This window comes from Bidens hawaiensis, unplaced genomic scaffold (assembly GCF_021521415.1).
Source record: "Bidens hawaiensis isolate Kalapana, Puna unplaced genomic scaffold, B.hawaiensis_p1.1 tig00008946_1, whole genome shotgun sequence".
In the NCBI taxonomy this organism is placed as follows: Eukaryota; Viridiplantae; Streptophyta; class Magnoliopsida; order Asterales; family Asteraceae; genus Bidens; species Bidens hawaiensis.
In genome coordinates this window covers 187501-209501 of record NW_027491650.1, presented here as the reverse complement: position 1 = coordinate 209501, position 22001 = coordinate 187501, and the positions used below count along the sequence as shown (strand labels likewise).

General features: G+C 35.1%; 2 protein-coding genes and 1 long non-coding RNA gene across 3 annotated transcripts; 1 reads left to right on the top strand and 2 right to left on the bottom strand.

Moving 5' to 3' along the window:
* Nucleotides 1–223: 223 nt before the first annotated feature.
* On the top strand, nt 224–645 carry LOC143530462 (uncharacterized). The gene has a single exon (XM_077025993.1). It carries the CDS (start codon nt 224–226, stop codon nt 431–433), a length of 210 nt encoding a protein of 69 aa, XP_076882108.1. The 3' UTR covers nt 434–645.
* A 6225-nt stretch (nt 646–6870) lies between these two features.
* Nucleotides 6871–7305, bottom strand: LOC143530461 (uncharacterized). Its single transcript, XR_013134856.1, has 3 exons — nt 7210–7305; nt 7024–7131; nt 6871–6950 (listed from the first exon to the last, which is right to left on the bottom strand). It is a non-coding gene; the product is annotated as an uncharacterized LOC143530461 (long non-coding RNA).
* Nucleotides 7306–7676: 371 nt separating this feature from the next.
* Nucleotides 7677–13449, bottom strand: LOC143530443 (putative DNA primase large subunit). The gene is made up of 16 exons (XM_077025981.1): nt 13296–13449; nt 11145–11206; nt 10963–11066; nt 10784–10862; nt 10618–10677; nt 9856–9913; nt 9739–9755; nt 9547–9630; nt 9389–9453; nt 9110–9158; nt 8983–9030; nt 8806–8895; nt 8652–8711; nt 8517–8576; nt 8362–8436; nt 7677–7688 (listed from the first exon to the last, which is right to left on the bottom strand). Exons 1-16 carry the CDS (start codon nt 13447–13449, stop codon nt 7677–7679), a joined length of 1077 nt encoding a protein of 358 aa, XP_076882096.1.
* Nucleotides 13450–22001: the final 8552 nt, after the last annotated feature.

The following is a 22001-nucleotide window of genomic DNA, read 5'->3' as shown; positions in this document are numbered from 1 at the left end:
TATATAAATTATAAGTTTTTGTTAGCTTTTGGTATATAAAATAAATAGTGAAAAACAAGTTTTGACAACAAAATCTTGTCACATGTTTGGCAGTGAATCTCTAACCCCTTTGCTTCTCACCAAAGTCTATGCCCCTCTTTATCACATGTTTATATAGTATCATCTCAAACCATTCAACAAACATAACTAATATAGTTTTATTTTGTTTTTAGAGAAACCTAAGATGTTGGATTGGGGCCCGGTTTTCGTTTCCGTGGTGCTTTTCGTGTTGTTCACACCAGGTCTATTGTTTCAGCTTCCAGGACAAAGACGTTGTGTTGAGTTTGGCAACTTTCAAACGAGCGGAGCAGCTGTCTTGTTGCATCCGCTGCTTTTCTTTGGCTTCGTATGTCTCTTCATGTTTGTCGTGAAGATCCACCTCTACATTAGCTAATTAAAACAAAAAAAAAATGTCTTGATTCTTACGGGTTTTTAAATTGCTTGTTGAGTTCCTAATGTTTTTGCACTTGCTTTTGTTTTGAAAAAAAAATAGAATGATATCATGGTCGTTAGCTTGGACGCCACATGATAAACTATCGTGTTATGCTTGTTTTACTTCCATTTGGAAGTACCATTTATTCGTAATGAACGGATCAGTTACCTTTGGTTGACACAATATTTCAAATGGTTACGCGAGAGTTATGGACTCGTGTGTCGTAAATATTGTATAATTTAATATTAAGTGTTTTGATTCGTAGTTCCTGATATAATATCACATGATGCTACATATATGATTAACTTTTTACATATGGTTTTATGGATCAAAGTAGTATTATTTAATGTGGTTTTTTTTATAACATGTTTGTATATATTTGTGGCATGTTCCTATGTATCATTTATAGACCATATAACACTTTTTAGTTCGTATTTAGTGCTGAATAAAAACAAAAATCACAACTATTTACAAATTATTTATTATAACTTATAATAAATTATCAATCAGTAAGTCAGTTCATTGTAATTATTAGACTTGGTTGTTATCCTAAAGAGAGAACACCGTTGTTTGTTGTTTAACCACAAATTGGGTACTCAAAATCGGGTACTAGCTACTAGTACCTGATGAAATGTAGTAGTTGGAATTGAAAATTCTGGTTGCTTGTGAGTCCCTCAATCTATCATACTTAATCATTAATCACCTTTTATAACTTATTTATAAATAAATGGTTTTAGGGTATTTGAGAGGAACACCCCTCTATCCCTTAGGCTGAGGGGTGTGGAGCGCGAGAAAGGGGGCGTGAGGCCAGCCGGGCGCGAGCACCACACCACCGAGGCGCGAGAGGGGCGCGAGAGGGGCGCGAGCGCGGAAAAAGAGGCAGGCGCAAGAGGGGCAGCGCTCGTGAACGGCATGGGAATGCGTAAATAGAGCCGTTGGGCTCTTTGTTTATTAAAAAAAAAAAATTTTTATGATGTTGAGAACTCACCGGAGATGACATTGGAGGATAAAACAAGTGATTCGAGCTCCGAACAGTTGAAAATAGAAGGTGGTAAGCTGCCATTTAAGGAGTTGTTTGACAGATCAAGTGAACGGAGATGTGGAAGCATTGCTAAATCTTGAGGAAGTGAGCCAAGAAGGTGGGAGTCTGGAAGGATTAAGCTGGTGACTGCGAATGACTCGGGTGAACCCGACCCGGATAAAGGCAGGCAAGTGACGCCTGTCCATGAGCATGGAGTCGGGTCGTCGTAGTTCCAGTTGTCGAGAACGGATAGTGGGTCGGAGAGGACGGAGTATTTGAAGGCGAGGAGGAGGATGCCGTCGGAGTTGAGAGCCGAGACTGGAGAAGTGAAAAGAAATGAGAAGAAAAGGAAGAAGAAGTTGAAGAAGATCATGGTTAATGATTGGTGGTTAATGATCAGAGGTGCAGGTTAATGGTGGTATTTAGGTGGTGGTGAAAGGGAAAGGAAGAGGGAGAAGGTAAACAACTGTGAGCATTGTTGTTCCGGTGAACTAAAAAAATATATCATAGACCAATTCCTCTTGTTTTAAAATATTTTGACAAAAATGTAATTTGCCTAATTCATTTTCTTCTTGCTTAGGGGTTATAGTCATTCTGAGTCAGTAGAGTCATCAGAAGAGTCATATTTGACTGTTAGTGAATATACCTGAGTATATCCATCTTAAATATTTTCAGAAGGAAAATAACCTTCTTCTTCAGCTTCTAAAATGAGCTTTGTTTTTTCTGGAAATTTTTGTCGGTTAGGACATTCGTTGGCATAATGTCCTTCTTCAGAACATATCCAACATCTGCATTTTTTCTTTCCTTGAGGACAGATTTTTGGTTTTTCTTTTGAAAAATATTTACCTGGCGTAAATTTTCTCTTCTTGGTTTTCCAAAACCTTCTTCTTGTTTTATATTTTCTTTTATACTTCTTTTTGAAGTATTTGTTTATCTTTCGGTGGGTCACATCCAAAGGATAAATGAGGTGTTTCAGTTAAAGTACTGCAACATTTTTTGTTAAATCTTTTTAACTGTTTTTGTTTATTGGAGAAATCACAATAGACTGCAATTTCTTCTTTAACAATTCTTGTAGCAAATCCGAGGGAATGCATAGTAAAAGAATTCTTCTCTTTATTCCATCTTTCTTTGGCTTTTTCTCCTACTATGGGGATTTTCATTAAGTAGGCTTCTATCCAGGAATGATATTCACCCGTACTTAACTTGTACAAGTTTTGCTCAAATAAGCAAGTGAAATCGTCTAAAAGACATATATCACATAATTGTGCTTTCGTAAGATTATGTCTTGCTTTTTCCAGCAATTTTTTATTTTCTTGGTCTTTATTTGTAAGAAAATCAAGACCTAAGAACATCATATACATGGCGTTTATTAGTTCATCAAAGAGGTCTATACCATTCATGTTTTCATTCCAGGTTGTACCTTTAATGAAATCTTGAATAATTCCAGAAGATTTATGTTCTATTGTAATAATACTACTTTAGCATTAGAGAACTCTTCTGGATTAAATTGGATAATGAGACTAATCTCAGTATTCCATTTGTCTATAACTTCTTTTCTTTTTTCAAGATCGAAGATACAGTCTATTTTAATGGTGTCAATTATGGTTGAACTTCCATTATTAGAATTTGGTATACCTTTGTAATAAGGCATAGAAAATTCTACATTTTTCTTTTTGTGGCTAGTATAACTAGTACTGGCCCGACTTGTTCTACTATTGTACACAGGAGTGTATTCTTCAGAAGAATTTTCATCTTCAGTTATAGGTTCTGGTGTTGTATCTTTTTCAATTTTAGGTTCTTTTACTATAAAATCTTTTCTGGAAAATATTTGTCTCTAAGACTTTTATTTTCCGCAAATTTTTGTTTGCATTCTTTATCACTTAGTGACATTAGTTGGACTAGTTCATGTATTTGTTCAGCTGAGCCTGTCTCTAGCTGGTTATCAAATATTTGTTCTAGTTTTTGAGAGATAGAACTCATTTTTTTGTTTGTTAAGCTCTTGAATTTCTCTTTCAAGTTTTAACTTTTGCTTTAATAACTCGGATATAGTTTGACCTGGATGCATACTCCAGTCATTCTGAATTATGCTGAAATTTTGAATTATTTAACACTTTTGTATTTGCAATCAATTTCCAAATTTAATAATTTAAACATCTCACATGGGTTTCTTATTTTTAAAAAGCTATCACATGGACGTTGTCCTTTCATGTCAGCTTTTAAAGAATTGTATTTTTTAATATTCTATGGTTCTTTCGTACCAAAGGCCATTTTAATGCATTTGGACATTTAGAACTTCCTAATGACGGATTTCCTAAATTAAAGTTAGGAAAAGAGTATTTTTGAAATCTTCCTCGTTCGTTGAAGATTTTTGTGTGTTGTTCTATCTTTTGAGGCTTAGCTTCCTCTAATTTATCATTTTTTTCTGAGACATCCTTAATAATCTTTGCGGCTTTAGTCTCTAGATTTTCATTGGTAGATATTTTTTCTACTTTATTAATTAAATCTCTAATTAATTCTTCTAGCTTTAGAAAGAACTCGTGTTGTGGTGTGATGAACTTTTGAAAGAGACGCATTCTATTTATAGAAAATGATTACGTCATTGCTTACGTATTTTGAAAGTCACGTGTCAAGCTATCAGCTAGCACGTTTTTTGGTCCTTCAAGATGTTCAATATTAAAGGAATATCTTGAAAACCACATTTGTCATCTGACTAGGTGGGCTATAAAGTTAAGCGATATTGGACGATTTTTGAAAGAAACGACACCTCCCCCCCCCCCCCCTCGGATAAGAGGGGCGACCGGGGGGGGGGGGATTTGTTGTCGAGTGTGTTTGTTGATTTATTATTATTAAATTAAGTATATATATATATATATATATATATATATATATATATATATAGGGTTAGGTTAGAAAAAAAACCCACTTGAGTTGTGAAAACTCTAGAAACCCATTCTCAACCACATGTTTTTAATTAAAGATTAAATCTTGTGGTTCACAATTAAAGTTAATAAAAAATGTAAAAGTTTATTTACATTTTTTCTCTCCTGAAAACATATATAAAAATTACTAAAAAAATGTAAAAAAATAGCAAAACATTTTTTTTATGTTTTCGATGTTTTGTATTAAATGTAAGAACATGTATTACATGTAACAAAAAAAAAAACATGTTACATAGGGTTTTCACGGGTTTTCTCAACTCAATAGGGGTTTTCAAACTATACTTCTCCTATATATATATATATATATGATAGGGCTACAACACCATTACACCCCTAAAATGAAAATCGTTCCTCTGCAAACATGACGCTGTGTGTCAAAAATCACCCATATTTTATAGCCCTCCACTACATATAGCTGAATAAGATGTGAGAGCCAATTGTTCCAAAAAAAAAATCTCGTTCGAGAATTCACAACACGTCCTCAGTATTGTTGTAACTAGGTTCTCTATATTATTTAAAGTAATTATGAGTGAAGAAGATAGAGAAACTTTTGTTGATGGGTAAATTTGAAAAAGCACTATTAACACTCTTGTAATTTTTTAATGTTTTTCAAAAATGATTGTGAGTAAAATAAAGAGAAAATGTAAGGTTAAAAGTGCAAAAAAATACTATTTAATTGAAAGAGAGAAAAGATAGTGACTTATAGTGTAATTACAGAGATAAAATAGAGATCCTGTTAGAAATGTTATTAAGAATAACAACCATGTCAATTCAATTTTGTTTCTCATGTTTGTAAATCACTTAAAAGCGTTGTCACATTAACAAATTTCAATTTAGGAGCTGTTTATCGCCTCTTAACAGCAATTTAAGAAGCTATCTCTTAGTGGTTTATAGCCTCTTAATGGTTAAAAGGTTAAGTCTAAATGGTTAAGAGATAACCATTAAGAGAGAGCCTATTAACCATTCAAACTTAAGGTTACCTTTTAACTATTAAGAGGCTATGAACCAATAAGGGCCCGTTCGTTTCACAGACTTTTTTTAAAGGATTTGGAATTGGAATGGAATGTTTGAGAATCCCTTTCATGTGTTTGGTTGGTTAATATGTATTGGAATTGGAATCTTCTTCATTCTTGGGGTTTTTTTTTTTTTTTTTTGAAGAACAAGGACAACGAAGGAAACGTTTTAGTTTTTTTACATTTTTCGTTTTTGATTTATATTTTGAGTTATGATTTTTTTATTAATTTTTTTGAATTTTTTTAAGGGGTTTTTATTTTCCATAACAATCTTTTAAAATAGGTGGAATTTTGAAATCCCATGAAATATGAGATTTGATGGGATTTAGTTTTCATTCTCATTCTTTCATTTAGTGAAACGAACATATCAATTCATGGGATTTAAAATCCCATTCTTTAGAATTCCTTCCAAATCCTTGAAACAAACAGGACCTAAAATGTAGCCTCTTAATGATACTGATATAGCCCCTTAGTCATATTTTAATAAATAAACCTTTCATACTCCAATTCATGTGTCTGGTGTATACTGAATAAACTTTTTGTGAAGAACAATACCACAGGAAGAAGCATTCGTCAGAAACTGCAGCAAACTTGTTAAGACGATCCTATGTGTTACGCAATGTACAAGAACATCCAAACGGTCCGAGTATTAGCCTACGAACGTAATCCGATGAGAATCAAAAAAGGTGGGCCGAATGATAAGCGGCAAAAGAAAGAATGAGTTTTAGTTATCGTAGCTTAAAACGAACCAAGCAAGAAATCGAACTCTTTAATTTGCTTAAAAATGCATATAATTTAGAGGTTCCTAGATATATTACTAATCACTCAAAACAAAATACTAAAACTCATTTACATGTACATAAATTTAGTAAATATCGATCCACACAATGCGACTCGGATGACCACCTGTAAAACAAAATCATCAATATTAAGTTTTAATGAAATCGAGGTTGCAAGATAAATTGATTAAAGCTTGTAAGCGAACCAAACCGTTCAATGATATGTTCGACAGGAAGTTTATTTATTTAATAAAAAAATTTTGTTCTTTTAATTAAACGAACGAGCATGAACGCATGTTTCGCTCGTTCATTTATGTTTGTGAACGTTCGTTTATGTATGTTCATTATGTCTGTTTATTTAAGTTCGTTTACATATTAATAGCAAGTAATTAAACATTATCCGGAAGAGTTATCTACTTAATGGTTTTATATTTGTTCATTTGTGTTCATTTAAGCGTGTTCATTTATGCTTGTTTATCTTTGTTCAGTTATGTGCATTTATGTTCGTGTAAAGTTCGTTTAGATTTTAAACAAACAAACACGAACACAAAATATGTGTTCGATTAAGTGTTGGTGTTCGTTTAAAGTTAAATGAATGAACGTGAACATGCCCTTGTCCGTGTTCGTTTGGTTTGTTTACGACCTAGAATTGATACTTACACTGCCATTGTACAACATAACACTGGTAGAAAACAGTAATTTTACGCATCAAGCCGTTGATGTATTCTGCAACAAAAAAAGGTACTTTAAACAATTGAGCATATTATACATATTTAACAAACAATTATTAATAAGTTACCTTTTCTTTCAGAATCTTTTGACTTTCACTAAAGTATTGATTCGGATGGTTGATTCCGGCATCACAGGATGTGTTATGCAGAGCTTCGAATGTCAAAGTGCATGCCAACTGCGCATATATTATAAAAATTAATACTACAAAACATGAAAAGAACAAAATTTACAATAAAAATTAATGAGTTATGACCTGATAATGTCGAGTTTTTGCTTTTTCAATAATATCTTCTAACGCACGGCTGCTTATTCCCATTTTACCAAGAGCAGCCCTTAGATTTTCTTCACTGCAGACACAAAACCAAGGGTAATATGGTAAAATGGCTGATAAATATTCCAACGATGTAATAAAAATTAGATAATATTGCTTGAAGTATTTGCAATCTAACATTAAGGGATTTTATTTTCCGAGTTAAGTCTGAACGAGCTGAACATTCATTTAAGGGTTCGTGAACCGTTCGACGAGAAGCTCGTTTATGTCGTTTATTTAATAAACGAACAAACATGAACATAATAACATAAAAAATTGTTCATTTAGTTAGATGAACAAACAGAAACAGACCATGTTCGTTCATTTACGTTTGTGAACGCCCATTTATGTTTGTGCGTTTATGTCCGTTTACATATATATTTATATTTATACCAATTCTAACTGGCCCTTCATGCATTAACCTACATCCAATCAAATATAGGAAAACAAACAAACGAACATAAACAAATACATTTTCTTCGTTCACTTACGTTCTTTAATTTTCATTTAGAATATAAATGAATGAACATAAACGAAAACAAACATGCTCATTTCCTTAACGAACAGACATGAACAAGAAAATTTGTTTGTTTAAATGTTCATATTTGTTTGTTTGTCTGATTAAAGTTAAGCAGGCGAGCATGAGCAAGCCCTGTTTGTGCTTGTTCGGTTCGTTTATAGGCCAATCCATGTTAAGTGATTTTAAACTTTTGGTAACTAAACTTACCTAAAATGTCGATATGGACAACCATGATGGTCCCCAACTCCAAGAGTTGATAAGATAATCTTTTGACAAGAATAAGGCGTGTAAACATGTTTAAAAAATGTAATATTTAAAAGTAATATTTAAATATGTTAAATATTTAAAAAATGTTAAAAAAATGTTAAACATGTTTAAAAAATGTTGATACTTAAAGTTGATACTTACAGTTAAACAATGGACCACATGGACCATGGTGACTTAAAGTTGAACATGTTTAAAAGTAATATTTAAAAAGTAATATTTAAAAAATGTTAAACATGTTAAACATGTTTAAAAAAACAAAAGGCAAACATGGACCACATGGACCATGGTGACTTAAAGTTGATACTTACAGTTCTCTTTCCTTCTTTACCATAATTGTGGCGTATGCCGTATGCATATTCTTTGTCAAATCTCTCAGAACCAACCTGATATTAATAATAAACATCCACTTAACATTGAAAAGTAAATCATTAAGTATATAATATTTAAATAAATCAATGTTTACCTTCTGAGAAAACTCTGCTTTCCAAAATGCAAGTGCATCGTCTAACTTCAACCCGACACCCTGAAAAATGTTCAAAGGTTAGAGACTTAAAATTACAACACAATATTATCCAGATTAAAATTAAAAATGCAGTACCTTGAGAAATAAGCCTAGTTGCATCCTTCCTCCATGCTTCAAATGATGATCGTCTCTTAACTGATCATATTTGGTGAAAATGAAGATAAAATATAAACAAAATCTTGATAAATTAGAATGAAACATGAGGGACCAGTTGTATAGCATCAGTTACCGCGTTGAAAAGGTGCTGCATACACAAAGGAAATGAAGTTCTTGCTACTTGATCGATGTCTTTTAAAGATATTTCACCAAATTCTCTGTCCTGTTAAGATAACAACAATAATATCAAACATCATGTAAAGACTTTTTACAATTTTGAAGTAAGATTGAGTAATATTAGATAACATACCTGGCCATAATCAGGACCTAGATAACTAGTGGCTAGGGCTTCAACTATCTAATTCATAACAAATGAAAAGAATTAGCTTTTTTATTTCATGAAAAAGGAAATTAATTAAAGTAAATTTATAACTCACTGGTGTTAGACGGTCCTTTTCTTGTTCCCTAATCATAGATGTCCACTTTCTGGGAAGTAAAAGATTAGCATTTAGTAAACTTCAAGGATCAACTCTTATGTTTTGACTCCAATGACTCGAAACAGTTAAAAATAGATTATAAAATGACAACGCAAACAGTCTGCATAATATCTTCTAATTATTTGATTTAAACAATTCTGCCATTAACAAACATAAATAATTGTGTAATAATATTTGACACCATAATAATTTCTAAGAAACTTAAAGTTCCAGAATAACCTGTTTGTGAGAACGAGAGCTTTCGAAAGATGGCTACGGAAGTGTGGAACAACAAATGAGACAACCTAATTAAATAACAATAAAAACATTGCTTAATAATATATCCTTTGTACTACATTAGTGTTACAAAAAGAGACCTAATAATAATGTTTCACTACCTGATTCACGCCAACATATGCATATCCTTTCTGGATGAACACTTTGCGAGTTGCCACAAGTTCTGGAACTTGTTCAAACGAAACCTACATCAATTGAAATGAATCCAACATGAAATATGATTACAGAAAATTATAATTTTCCAGTTTGAATGAATAAACTGAATGTGCAGGAAGTTCAACTAGACAGTGTACCTTGTATAAGCCAATAGCTGTCATGAAAAAAACCAAAAGTAAAATAAGTTAAAGCACTTGAACTAAGAAACCAAAATTTAAATTTAAATTATTGGTGGTAATGCATTTATCACATACGAGTGGGTAGAGGTTGGTTAACTGAGCGTGCAACTAAGTTCAAGTTCTCACGCAAATCCTTTTCCTGAAAAGAATCATAAACAAAAGAATCATAAACAAAGAATATGTTTGCTTCATCAAAATAGTTAATCAGTATCTAATACTAGGGTCCAGGGCTGTATACAAACCAAGCATTAAGCGGGAAGTTTGTTTATGTTCTTATATTAAGAAAACAAACTAATAGTTCAATTAGTTAAACAATAAAACATGAACACATGTCTCATCTGTTTATCATTCATATTTGTGTTCGTGAATGTTCATTCATGTAACTTCATTCGTTGTGTTTATTTATGTTCGTTAGCTTACGTTTGTTAAGTTTTTCATTTCTGTCTGTTAATATATTCATTAAAGTTTTTAGATACATTACAATTTATTCTAGTTTTAATACCTTTTTAAGCCCAACACATTGTTGTTCACGTTGACTTTTAATTGATTCTAGCTCATCTATGTTTTGTTTGTTTACGTTCATGAACCTTTCATTTTATAGTATTAACAAATGAACATAAACGAACACGAACAAGAAACCACGTTCATTAAGTTGTTCAAGTTCAATCGTGTGTTCGGTTAAAATTAAACAAACAAACACGAACATGATCCGTTCATGTTTGTCCGGTTCATTTACAGGCCTATCTTAAACTTTAGCTGCATAAGCATGAAACAAAATCTAAAAAAAAGCATATAGAACTAGTTATTATGAAACTTATACAGATAACGAAATAATACCCCAAATTCTGTTGCGGAGACAACTTCGTATGAAATGCCAAGTTCATTCATTAATGCCAGCTGGAACTCAAAACACCAATCATCAATAATTATCAGAACTAGAAGAGCTTGATTAATCATACATACATATGTAAATGTGTATCAAAAGAAAGCTTGATTAACATACATGATCAGTGTTTTCAAGCCGAAACCGGTAGCGAAAAAGAGTACTCTCCATTGAAAGAAACCATTTCCTTAACTCTTCTCTAAAATATCACAAAATAAAGATAACACAATTAGTTTAAAATTCACATAAGACATCAAAACACAAAGAGATTAAACAAATGGTGAGGTTCAAAAGCTTACGATCGACAATACACGAGGCGCAAAACAAAATGAGATATCAAATCTTTGTTCAAATCCTCTGATGCCTGTGAATGTCTCAAATTGGCCTTCCATAGATCACGCACCTACTTGGTTTAAAAAATAATAAACATGATGTTGAAGAGTAAAAAAACATAGCAAACATATAGAAAACTATCACTGACCAATTTCTCCATTTCATCAGGCTTCTTCCCTCTAGCAAGTCCATCAGATATCCCTCTGAGAACTGTGTATAACATATATAAGCAATAAACCTCTACAATCTTAAAACTATGGGTTAAAACAAACTGAGTTGCTTGCAAGCTGCCCAAGATCAGATCGATAAAAAGCTCAAAGTGAGTCGAGCCCGAGCCTCAATTAAAACTTCTTTAGTCAGAGCTCGAGCCTTGTATGACAACTTGAGACGCTTGTTTACATTTAATTCTTTTGGACTTCTATGAATTAATGTCACACTGCACAGCCGAGCTTGAGGCAAGCTTTGGCAGGTCTAAGGTACTACACGAGCTCGACCTGAGCTTAGACTCGTTTAAGGTTTTTCTCAAAAAATATTAAAAAAATTAAAAACGTATATAAGCTGATCAATAAAATAGTAAACGAGCCAAATCCTATCTTGAAGAAGCTATTCGTGAGCTTTGCCAAGCTCTCATAAGTCAAAACAAGCCAAGCTCGAGCTCGTTTACATCCCTAGTTAAAGCTACAAAACTAATAAATATGTCAAAATGAAAACCTCTGAAAAAATTAATGAAAAAATTAACCTAACTCTCATAATCCCAATTTGTCAAATCAAACTAGTTACACCGTTCAATATCCAGATTACTCAAACAAGTGAACAACAAGTTGAAATTTGTAAAACCTGTAACCCAAACCCTAGAAAGACGAACATGTAGTTTTTTGCCCAATTACAATACAAATATCTTAAACATTACCTATAACTATCAAATGTAAACGAAATCATGAATCTAGCTACTCAATTTGCAGTAACTATCAACAAACATAATTTACAGATAGAAGAGGGAAAATATAAAGTTAGATGTAACAACCTAAAATCCAATCGACCGGGAATAGCTACTCAATTTGCATATACGAACATAATATATAAACCGAAGAGTAAAATTATAAAGTAAAATGTAACAACCTAAAAGCCAATCGACTGCGAATAGCTACTCAATTTGCATATACAGACGCAATTTATATCTCAAAGAGTAAAAACATTAAGGTTAACTGTAACCTAAAAGTCAATCCACAGAAAATAGCTACTCAATTCACAAATACAAACGCATTTTATAAACCAAACAGCGAAAATATATAATTAAAAGTAACCTAACAACTAATCGGCAGTGAATAGATACTCAATTTACATATAATGTAATAACCTAAAAGCCAATCGGCCGCGAATAGCTACTCAATTTGCATACACAAACGTAATAGATAAACCAAACAGCGAAAGCATATAATTAAATGTAACCTAAAAGCCAATAGACAGCATATAGCTACTCAATTTGCTTATAATGCAACAACCTAAAACCCAATCAACCACAAATAACTACTCAATTTGCATATATGAGCGTAGTTAAATACTAATGTAACAAGTAACCTACAAGTCAATCGACCGCGAATAGCTACTCAATTTGACGAAAGTAATTCGCATATCAAAGAGTGAAAACATAAAGTTAAATGTAAACTAAAAGGGCAAATAGCTACTCAACTTGCATATAATGTAACAAACTAAACACCAATCGACCGCGAATAACTACTCAATTTGCATAAACGAGTGTAGTTAAACAATACTGCAACAAGTAACCTACAAGTCAATCAACCGCGAATAGTTACTCAATTTGATGAAAGTAATTCACATATCAAAGAGTGAAAGCATAAAGTTGCATGTAAATGTAACCTAAAAGCCAATCGACAGCAAATAGCTACTCAACTTGCATATAACGTAACAACCTAAAAGCCAATCGACCGTGAATGGCTACTCAATTAGCATATACAAGCATAGTTAAATAATGTACCAACCTAATAACCAATCGACCGCGAACAGCTACTCAATTTACATATGATGTAACAACCTAAAACCCAATCGACTGCAAACAGCCACTCAATTTGCATGCACGAACGTAATATATAAGCCGAACAGCGAAAATATATAATTAAATGTAACCTAAAAGCCAATCGGAAACGAATAGCTACTCATATAATGTAACCACCTAAAAGCCAATCGACTGCAAACAGCTACTCAATTAGCATACACGAGCGTAATTAATAATTAATAAACCGAAGAGTAAATATATAAAGTTATAATAATGTATAACAACCTATAAGGCGGTCAACGGCGAACCGCTCAAAGTCTTCGAGTCTGACTTCGAGCACGGGAGCCGTATGGTACAGCGGAAGAGTTGAACGTAAACCGTTAGATGATAATGATGATGCTGAAGGTTTGTTTTTCTGTGATCTGTCAATGACATCCATTGCAATTAGCGGTTTGTTACGGTGGATTAGAGGTTTGAATCGTGTGAAGAGTGGTATTGATTGATTTGAAGAAATGGGGAAATGGCGGGAAATGGTTAATTGGTTCCCACCAAATTTTGTGTGTTCGGAAGGAAGATGTTGGGCTTAAATGTAAAATTGTAATTTGTAAGTACGCGTAGAGACGAGTTATCGAGGCCCAAAAATTATTAATTAATGTAAAGGTGAGGTGTGTAAACCGGGTTATGGTCAAACGATAGTGAAAATTGAGTTGGGTAGGAACATGTTTCGGGTATCGTCGGGTATTTGACCGGGGGTTTTTCGGGTTTTGGGTAGAGTCGGGACGGGTTTTGACAAGGGATGAGTAAATTCGGCATTGGTATTGATTGGTACCGATACCGAAATCAGTTCTGATTTGATACCGTCGGTGCTGAATCGGTACCAAAGTTTTGAGTTTCGGGGTTGATACGGTACGGTACCGGTATTTCCCGAATTTTTACCTTCAATACCGGTACCGAACCGAATATTTCGGTACCGGTATCGGTTGGTAGTTGGTACCGATACGCTACCAAGCTCATCCCTAGTTTTGACGGGGTTAGGGTGGGTTCGAGCTCGAGCTCAGAATAAAATGAGGAAACTCAGCTAGACTCGAGTTTGATTTTGAAGTTAAACGAGCCTAAGATCGAGCTAACGAGCCGAGCCATGACCCAAACCGAGCTTGAGTCAAGTTCAACTCGGTTACAAAAATGAGCCAACTTAGCTTAGGTTGTTTCCAATCAACTTTTTTTAGCTACTTTTATTTGGGATTTTATCAAGCATTAAGTCGCGAGCTTTTTAAACAACCCTAGGGTAAATGTGGAACCAGTTTTGACGGGTCCGGGTCGGGTTGGGTTTCAGGTACAGGTCCGGGGATAAACTCAGACCAGGTCGTACGAGTAGGAATCGATTATGGGTCGGATCCGAATCTATGCACCTCTAATGTAAAGTGTGGTCGGGTGACAGGCTCAAACATTTTATGACAAGCTATTGTTCGCGGGTAACTGATGCGTAACCAAACTAATTCAACTTGTAAAACTTGTTAACCATAGCGGATGGTTATTATTCGCTGGTTAACCAATAGCTAAGTTGCGGTTATGGTTCTGGGCCTTTTGGCTCAAAACTGTTTGTTATAGACATAACTCATAAGACATCTAAGTTAGGGTTTCCTTAACTGGACTCGATGAGAGAGCGGAGTGAACTATAAAGGGATCAGGAATTGTAATGTGAGAAATCGTGTAAACCATACAAAGACAACATTTCATATATACATTTCAGTATCCAATCCGAAAAAAATCGGATTGGAATTTGTATACCGAAATGAACTATCTTATTTGTTCGGATGTCCGAATTCAAACGACGCTATGTAAAGTTATTATAATAAAAAAAAAATCTATGTGAACATGAATAAGATTAACAAGCTTTTTTTGGTTTAAACTTTTTTTGTTGGGCAAGAAAAATTATAGAATGTTGATGTTTTTTTATTTAAGTATTTAATATAATGATTGTGATTTTTGTCTCAATGATTGGTGTTAGTTGTAGCTAACGGTAGGTGACATGTATAGGTATAGCTAGAGGGTTCAATATTTGCTGGTTTAAATCTATATAAAAAAAATAAAAAATCGAGGAGGTTGATATATTATAAAAAAAAAAAGAAAAAAAAATTCATTGGTCGAGCGGCAGTTGTGTAATTTCCGTTGTAGGAGGTCCGGGTTCAAGTCTCGCCTGTAGCATTTAGTTTCGGTTGAGCCACATGGTTTTTTTAGTTGTGGGTTTCATCCCAAATGAGTGGGCCGGGTCACCACGTTTTGTTTTTCGAAGTGATCACGGGTGTTCAGGCCATTGTTTTTAAAAAGGTTATAAAAAATAAACAAGCGAAAAGCTAGTAAATAAAATGTTTAAGCAAAAATCATCTAACTTTAGGCAAATCAGGCTACAAGTATGATAACCGTTAGTGTAGCCTATGCTGATCATAACCCGCTATTTTAAAACAAATGATTTGCATTGTTTGTTTGAACATTTATCGTGGATTTGTGGTCTATTACATTTACAACTATACAATGAGCCAGTTGTCGGTATCACTTTTATAAAGTTTGCTAACTTAGAATATGCCCAAATGCGCTAAAGCCACTAAGTGTCATTGTCTGCCAGTCATTATCCGGTCCGGTCACAACAACATTGCTTTAAACTGTAGTTATATTTCATTGTATTATACTATTTAATTGATATATTATAGTATTTAATTTATTTGTCCGTGTAAGTGTATGTTTTGATGGATCTAACGGCTTGCTAGATTTTACTTAAAGAAAGTTCTTTTTGTTGATCAATAAAAAAAATAATAATAAAAAAATAAAGTTTTCTTAAATAAAGTTCTTTGTTTTGTTGGTCTCCTAGTTTCTTACTAGGTGTATTGGTTTTCTTTGTAAATTAGTGTCTTTTCAAAGAAAAAGGAAAGAGAAAAAATATATATCATATATTTGTCAGTAAAGATTTGACTTACAGACCCTTTACGTATATTCACTGACGAATAACCGACATAACTTACATAGTTGCGTTTACGTAACAACGATTAGTATTACTAAAAGATTACCGACAAATAAGGTCAAATTTTATTCACAAAACATATATATCAAATGCAAGAATATTTGTGAAAAATTACAGAAAAATGTTTAAGCAACCGGTAGAAACCAACCGCAAAGCAATTATCAATGGGTACTTGGTCTATTTTGATCCCACAAGCAGTCATTTGTAGAACCAAATGTTGGTTAATGTAGCATATATACTGTAGCATATATACGAGTAGAGGTGGGCAAAAGAACCGATTAACCGAACCGAGCTGAAAATCGAACTGAAACCGAGCCGGTTGAAATCGATTGTGTGGAAACCGGTTTGGAACCGATTGAAACCGTAGGTTTGGAACCGGTTAACCAAACCAAAACCGGCCAAAAACTGGTCAAAACCCAAACCGAAACCGGTGATAACTTGGTCAAGAAACCGGTTTTAACCTGAACCAAAACCGATTATAAACCGATTTTGACTTTTGTTGACCCAACCAAACCAGTTTGTGCACCTCTATGTACGAGTCTTGACTCTTGGACATAAATAGTGCAACAATTACAAGAAGTAAGACATGAGCCGTCATCTAGCCTACAACTACAAGGCCACAAGTGATTGAGTTTGGTCCACTAGCTACACACCTAGCTAGCCTATAGGACACAATTGAATATCTATAGTTTTTGAGTTATGTACTTTAATTCATATACCTTGTTTAGAAATTTTATAACATAAGCACAAAAAGTAGTCTCAAAAAACACATGCTATAAACAACATGCTTTACTTTTTATTATTATTGTTTCTTACAAGTAACTAAAAAAACACATGTTATAAACAACATGCTTTTCTTATTTATTATTGTTGTTTCTTACAAGCAACTAAGTAAGTGAATTATAAAATCTCACACCATCACACAAAAATAAAAATTGTGGTCAACGGGTCAAAATTTATTCAAATATATTCACCGTATCTAAAATATTAGCTCATGATTAACACATTAGGGTTTAATTTCTTAATTAGAGTATTTGCTATGAAACGTTTCTGGCACTTAAAGATAGAGTGTGGTAGTTAGTTGACGAGCGGGCTACGAGCCCCCACATTGCATAGGTATATTACGTCAATAACAATTTGTAGCGAAATGTTTGCAACTACGCACGATCATAAAGGAAAATTACCAAAATAGACAAGTTTTACCATGTTTTTTCCACAGTGGACATGAATTTTCAGTTAATAAGTTCTCCACCCATCCTTGATTCTGGCCAAATAAAAACTATTTCGAACTTGCTGGTTAAGCCGACGCCTCTAGCTTTGAAATTCATGTAATTCCCCACATGGAAGGTTCAGAGAAGGGACATGTGTTATATTGCAGGCTAAGTCCACGTCACTAGTCGATAAGTCCACCCAAGATAATTAGTCAGCCACCTGGACAAAATACAGATTAAGCTAGCGTCAAATACTTATTTCCTTTTTGCTTAGCCGGTTGCATTCATTATATGTAATAACATGTATTGTTACTTTCTAAAAACACCTAACTCACACACCCTTTAAAGCTATGTCTAAATCTAACATATGCCTTGATGCCATGTAAAGGTAAATGCCCCAATAATTTAAATAACCAAAAATAAAATTGCAAAATATACTTACTATCATAATTAGCCTGCATATGTAATCTATGCTAAAAATTATTAAAAGTAACTATATTATGTTAGTAAGTACTTTAAATAACTATATATTGTCTTCGTATTTTTTGTTTTGTTTTTACATGGAACATCAACTTATCAATCTTTATATGTTTACATTCAAATTTTAACAGTGTCGAACACTATGCATGTCAGCATTTTTATATATATGTGGAATGTCATTTCATTAAATTTTTACTCACTTAACAGATTAGAAGCTATTGCTTAAGCAATAATGGAATGTATTGTATTATTACCATTTGATTGTAGTGTTTTATTATCCATATCAGCTTTTATTTTTTTATACATATGGAATGCTATTTCATCATATTTGCATATACACTTTTCATAATTTGGAAACAAACAGAATATCACTAGAAAAAAAAGAAAAAAAAGAAAAGTTGTTGTGCTTACAACAAGCACGACCATGCAATCCGCCAGACAGCTTATTATAAATTGTTTATTGGATTACATCGAAACAGAAGGCAAGCGGGAAACAAGCTGCGCCGCTACCCCCTTTTTGAATCGCAAAACCCAATCTTTTAAAAACTATATTTGCTGATCTTGGAGTCATAACATTACTATGCATGACCCGCTAACACAGTTAAGTAGCTCCACAGCTTCAGGCGTGAGGAAACCAAAAGTGTCAAAAGCAAAAGGAATAAATACATGTTGGTTGTCAAGACACGCCTTTTCATGTTTTGCCACCTTACCTGAAGCAGCTTTTAATGCGGCTTGACCGACCGCGAAACCACTACTCCCTAAGCCCACCAAAGGAGAAACCCCTGTTAAATCCACACACACGTGTTTCCCTCTTATCCATCCAAACACCAAAATGTCAGCCGGTCGAAGAGATGATCTTCCCTCCGACGGGTCAGTCAGGAAATTCACAGGTGCTTCTTTCTTAACAGAAATTCCAGCTCGCCTGAATATATCAAAGAGCACATCCCTAACCAGATCGTGTCGGTACTTGAACCCTGGGAGCTCTTTACAGTGCACCGCGTGCTCCCCATATGAGTCTAAACACGCTTTACGACAAACAGGACATATCTCATCAACCGGAAATAGAGGAATCATAAGGCGATACTTAAGGATACTACGATACTCCATTGGAGACATATGCTGGCCTAACCCATCTATAGGGATAGCAAGAAGAAAATCTTGAGCATGTGGTGCTTGTAGACACTCAAAAATGGCTTTTTGTCTGCTTGTCATGTTAAAGTGTGACTCCAGGTCGTGAACAATTTTACTAAAAAGAGTGCTTGCCAATGCATGCTGGGCTTTAGAGGGGGGCGGTCTCTTTGTTAGAGAAACTGCTAAAATCGAAGCTTGGAATCATATCACGAAGACAAGCCAGAGCACAAGAATAATCAGAATCCATCCCACATATACCACTGTCTCGCAAAATGTGATCCTGAAGCACCCACGATTGGGCTCTCGAGGCCACAAACGCATAAGAGGAAGCCTCTACTGCCGAATACAACCCCAAACCCCCATTCTTAATGGGTAAGGAAGCAAGTCGCCATTGGAGGTCTCCAAAGAAAGGACCTCCACAAACTACAATGTCCTCAATCGCCTCACGCAATCCCTTGTCAAAAAACACCGCTGCCTCCATCATGTGTACAGGTTGGCATGTTCTCAAACCGAAGAAAAGTTTAGCAATACCCATACATGATCGAAGCAAAAGTAACTCACTCTGCGGGTCACCAAGTTTTGGGAGAAGACACATCAAATCAACAGCATTAGTAGCTCTCTTCTTTGCCAAACCCTTAATAAACCCGGTGTCTTTACTAACAGCTCCCCCAAGAAGCTTCACCCCTAATAATGGTCTCCCGATGTCAGCAGGGAATAAACCGTCACGAGACTTCGTACCATCACAAGAAGGCCAAAATAGCTCAGTTTTCTTAATATTCATTTCAAGACCCAAAGTTGGACCCGTCACCTTAATGATATCCAACACTTTAGCCACCTCCATTGAATCTCCAATGACTGTCCCATCATCAAGATACCAGGCATGAAGAAGAAGCTTGCAATTGTCTCGAATCCGATGCACAAGGGGGTGTAAAACCAAGGAAAAAAGGAGTGGTCCCAATGGGTCTCCTTGTTGAATCCCTGTGGTGGACCAAATATTATCATCCCCAAGATATAGTCTTGATGGCTGCCCATATAAAAATTCCACCCACAAGGAAATAGAAGGGCATCTGATCCTTACCTCATGAAGTAAAGCTGATCTATCCACCATATTAAATGCATTAGAAAAATCAACTGTAAGCATTGCAAGAGACCCATCAGTGTGGCGCTCACTCAATACCCTGTTAGCGCTATGTAATATGGCCTCCGCACCACCCGACACACCAACCCCAAACTGGAAATCATTAAGGTATTTGGTCATTTCTTTGCCAACCCCTTTCATAGCCACCTTAGAAACCAAATGCCTCCATATAGTACCCACTGCAATAGGTCGAATCCCGTTGTCGGGTTTTAAAAGCGGTGTAAGAGGAGCAGACGCGACAAACTCTGCCAAAGTAGACGGACATCTCCCTCCTAACCATAAATTAACCACTGCAGTGATAGCACATATGAGGTCAGTGGCAATAGCCGACCCTTCTCCACAAAGAGCATCCAAAATATGTTGCGCTCTCAAACCGTCCCTCCCATACGAAGTTCCTTTGGGAAATGATTTAATGCAACCAAGGACACTATCAACCTCTGCCACAAGAGGAGGCTCGGAATAAGTCATGTTCGGCATAGCCGGCGGCTTCTTGTACGGGTGTTTAGCTTCTAAAGCCTTTGTGGTATCAGAATTGTAAGGTGCAACATCAGATGAGCATAACACCTTTACTGCAGCAGTAAAGTGACCATCCACAACTTTTCGAAGACACTGTTTAACGTTATTGTTGACAAGATCCCCCTCCTTTTGAATATCCATGTCACCTTGGCCTAAGGACCTCAAACCAGAACCATTTAACAGATTTGTAATTAACATGGTAATACCGTCAACTTTCCCCCATGTGGCTAAAGAACTCATTATTGAATGATGTTGCATGGCTTTCCTATTCCCGGACCTGCTTTCGTGACTATTTTTGGGTCTGAACACCTGTAAAGTGCAACGAGGAAGAAGTAACAGCCTAACCCACGCATCAACAGAATCTGGTTGAGCAACCACTTTATAGAGTGTTGTTTTCAAAGCTTGCGAAAAGGCCATCCGACAACTATGAGGGATACTCTTGACGGTAACGATAGGTGCCTTAAGTACACGATCAAGGAGGGAGACATCCAACACGAAGGACTCATGAACAGTTGTCTCGGGGCCCTTGATAAAAGGTTTCGAAATCCCAATAATGTGTGTATCCGAGTCAATTACATGATCATTAAACTTCACAATGCCATCAGGGTGATGACAAGCACGTTTCAAGCTCTGAAGGTTCATGCAATCCCCACACAACCATTGATCCAACACCTTCAATGTTTCATCCACTTTCAAAAACAAGCCATGGTCTGTAGAGATCGCCTCCCGCAACACACTTTTACGTTCTTCTTTAGTAAGGTGCACACTCTTGAGATGAGAGATCAAACGAGAAATCCCCTTATTTCCCGCTCCACCATTCGAACAACAATGAAACGCACGGAACGGACACGACCATGAGCCGTTTAAAGTAGAGGAATGAGTTGTCATAAAATATGACAAAACGATACTAAAACTTAAAAAGACATTTCATCGAACACTTGGCGCGCAGTTATAAAGAAAACCCCGTTTCACATGATTGGAGGAAGACGATAGGATCGATGGCCGGTAAAGTCGTAGTGAAGATTAAAATCTTGAAAGACGGGGATTGTTTTGTTGGGGGGGGGGGGTTTGGGGTTGGGGTAAAACACTGCCATAATCGGACAACAAAAAAACCCTAAAAAAATATTACATACCAGACGTGAATCTAGAGGCTGCGAATAACATGTTGCTCCAGAGGATGTTGTTCGCACAATCGCTTAAAGAAGAAGTCTTCGTCAATGGAGAAAAGAAGCCGACGCTTGGATTTTTCCAATCTGATTACTAGGGGTATTGTAAATTGAAGAAGGGTAAATAGAAGCAGAAGTTATGTGGATTATTCAAGAATCGAAGTTTATTTCCTTTATAAAAAGAAGATCTCAATGAACTTCTATGAAATGATTTCACGGGATTAAGCCAATTGTATTGATCGTGGAATATCATTGAGAAATAGGAATCCTTGTTATCAAAGGATTTCCTGCGATTCTTTCTAGTATGGAATGAGTCAGTCATCCACTTTGGTA

Bases quoted from the DNA above. Each gene is read 5' to 3' on its own strand.
- LOC143530443 (XM_077025981.1), bottom strand. From the start codon at position 13,449: ATGGATGTCATTGACAGATCACAGAAAAACAAACCTTCAGCATCATCA. The intron at 8,896-8,982 runs GTATGTTATCTA...TTATCTTAACAG, and splicing joins TAGGTCCTGATTATGGCCAG to GACAGAGAATTTGGTGAAAT. The intron at 8,577-8,651 runs GTACTGCATTTT...AACATTTTTCAG, and splicing joins AACTAGGCTTATTTCTCAAG to GGTGTCGGGTTGAAGTTAGA.
- LOC143530462 (XM_077025993.1), top strand. From the start codon at position 224: ATGTTGGATTGGGGCCCGGTTTTCGTTTCCGTGGTGCTTTTCGTGTTG.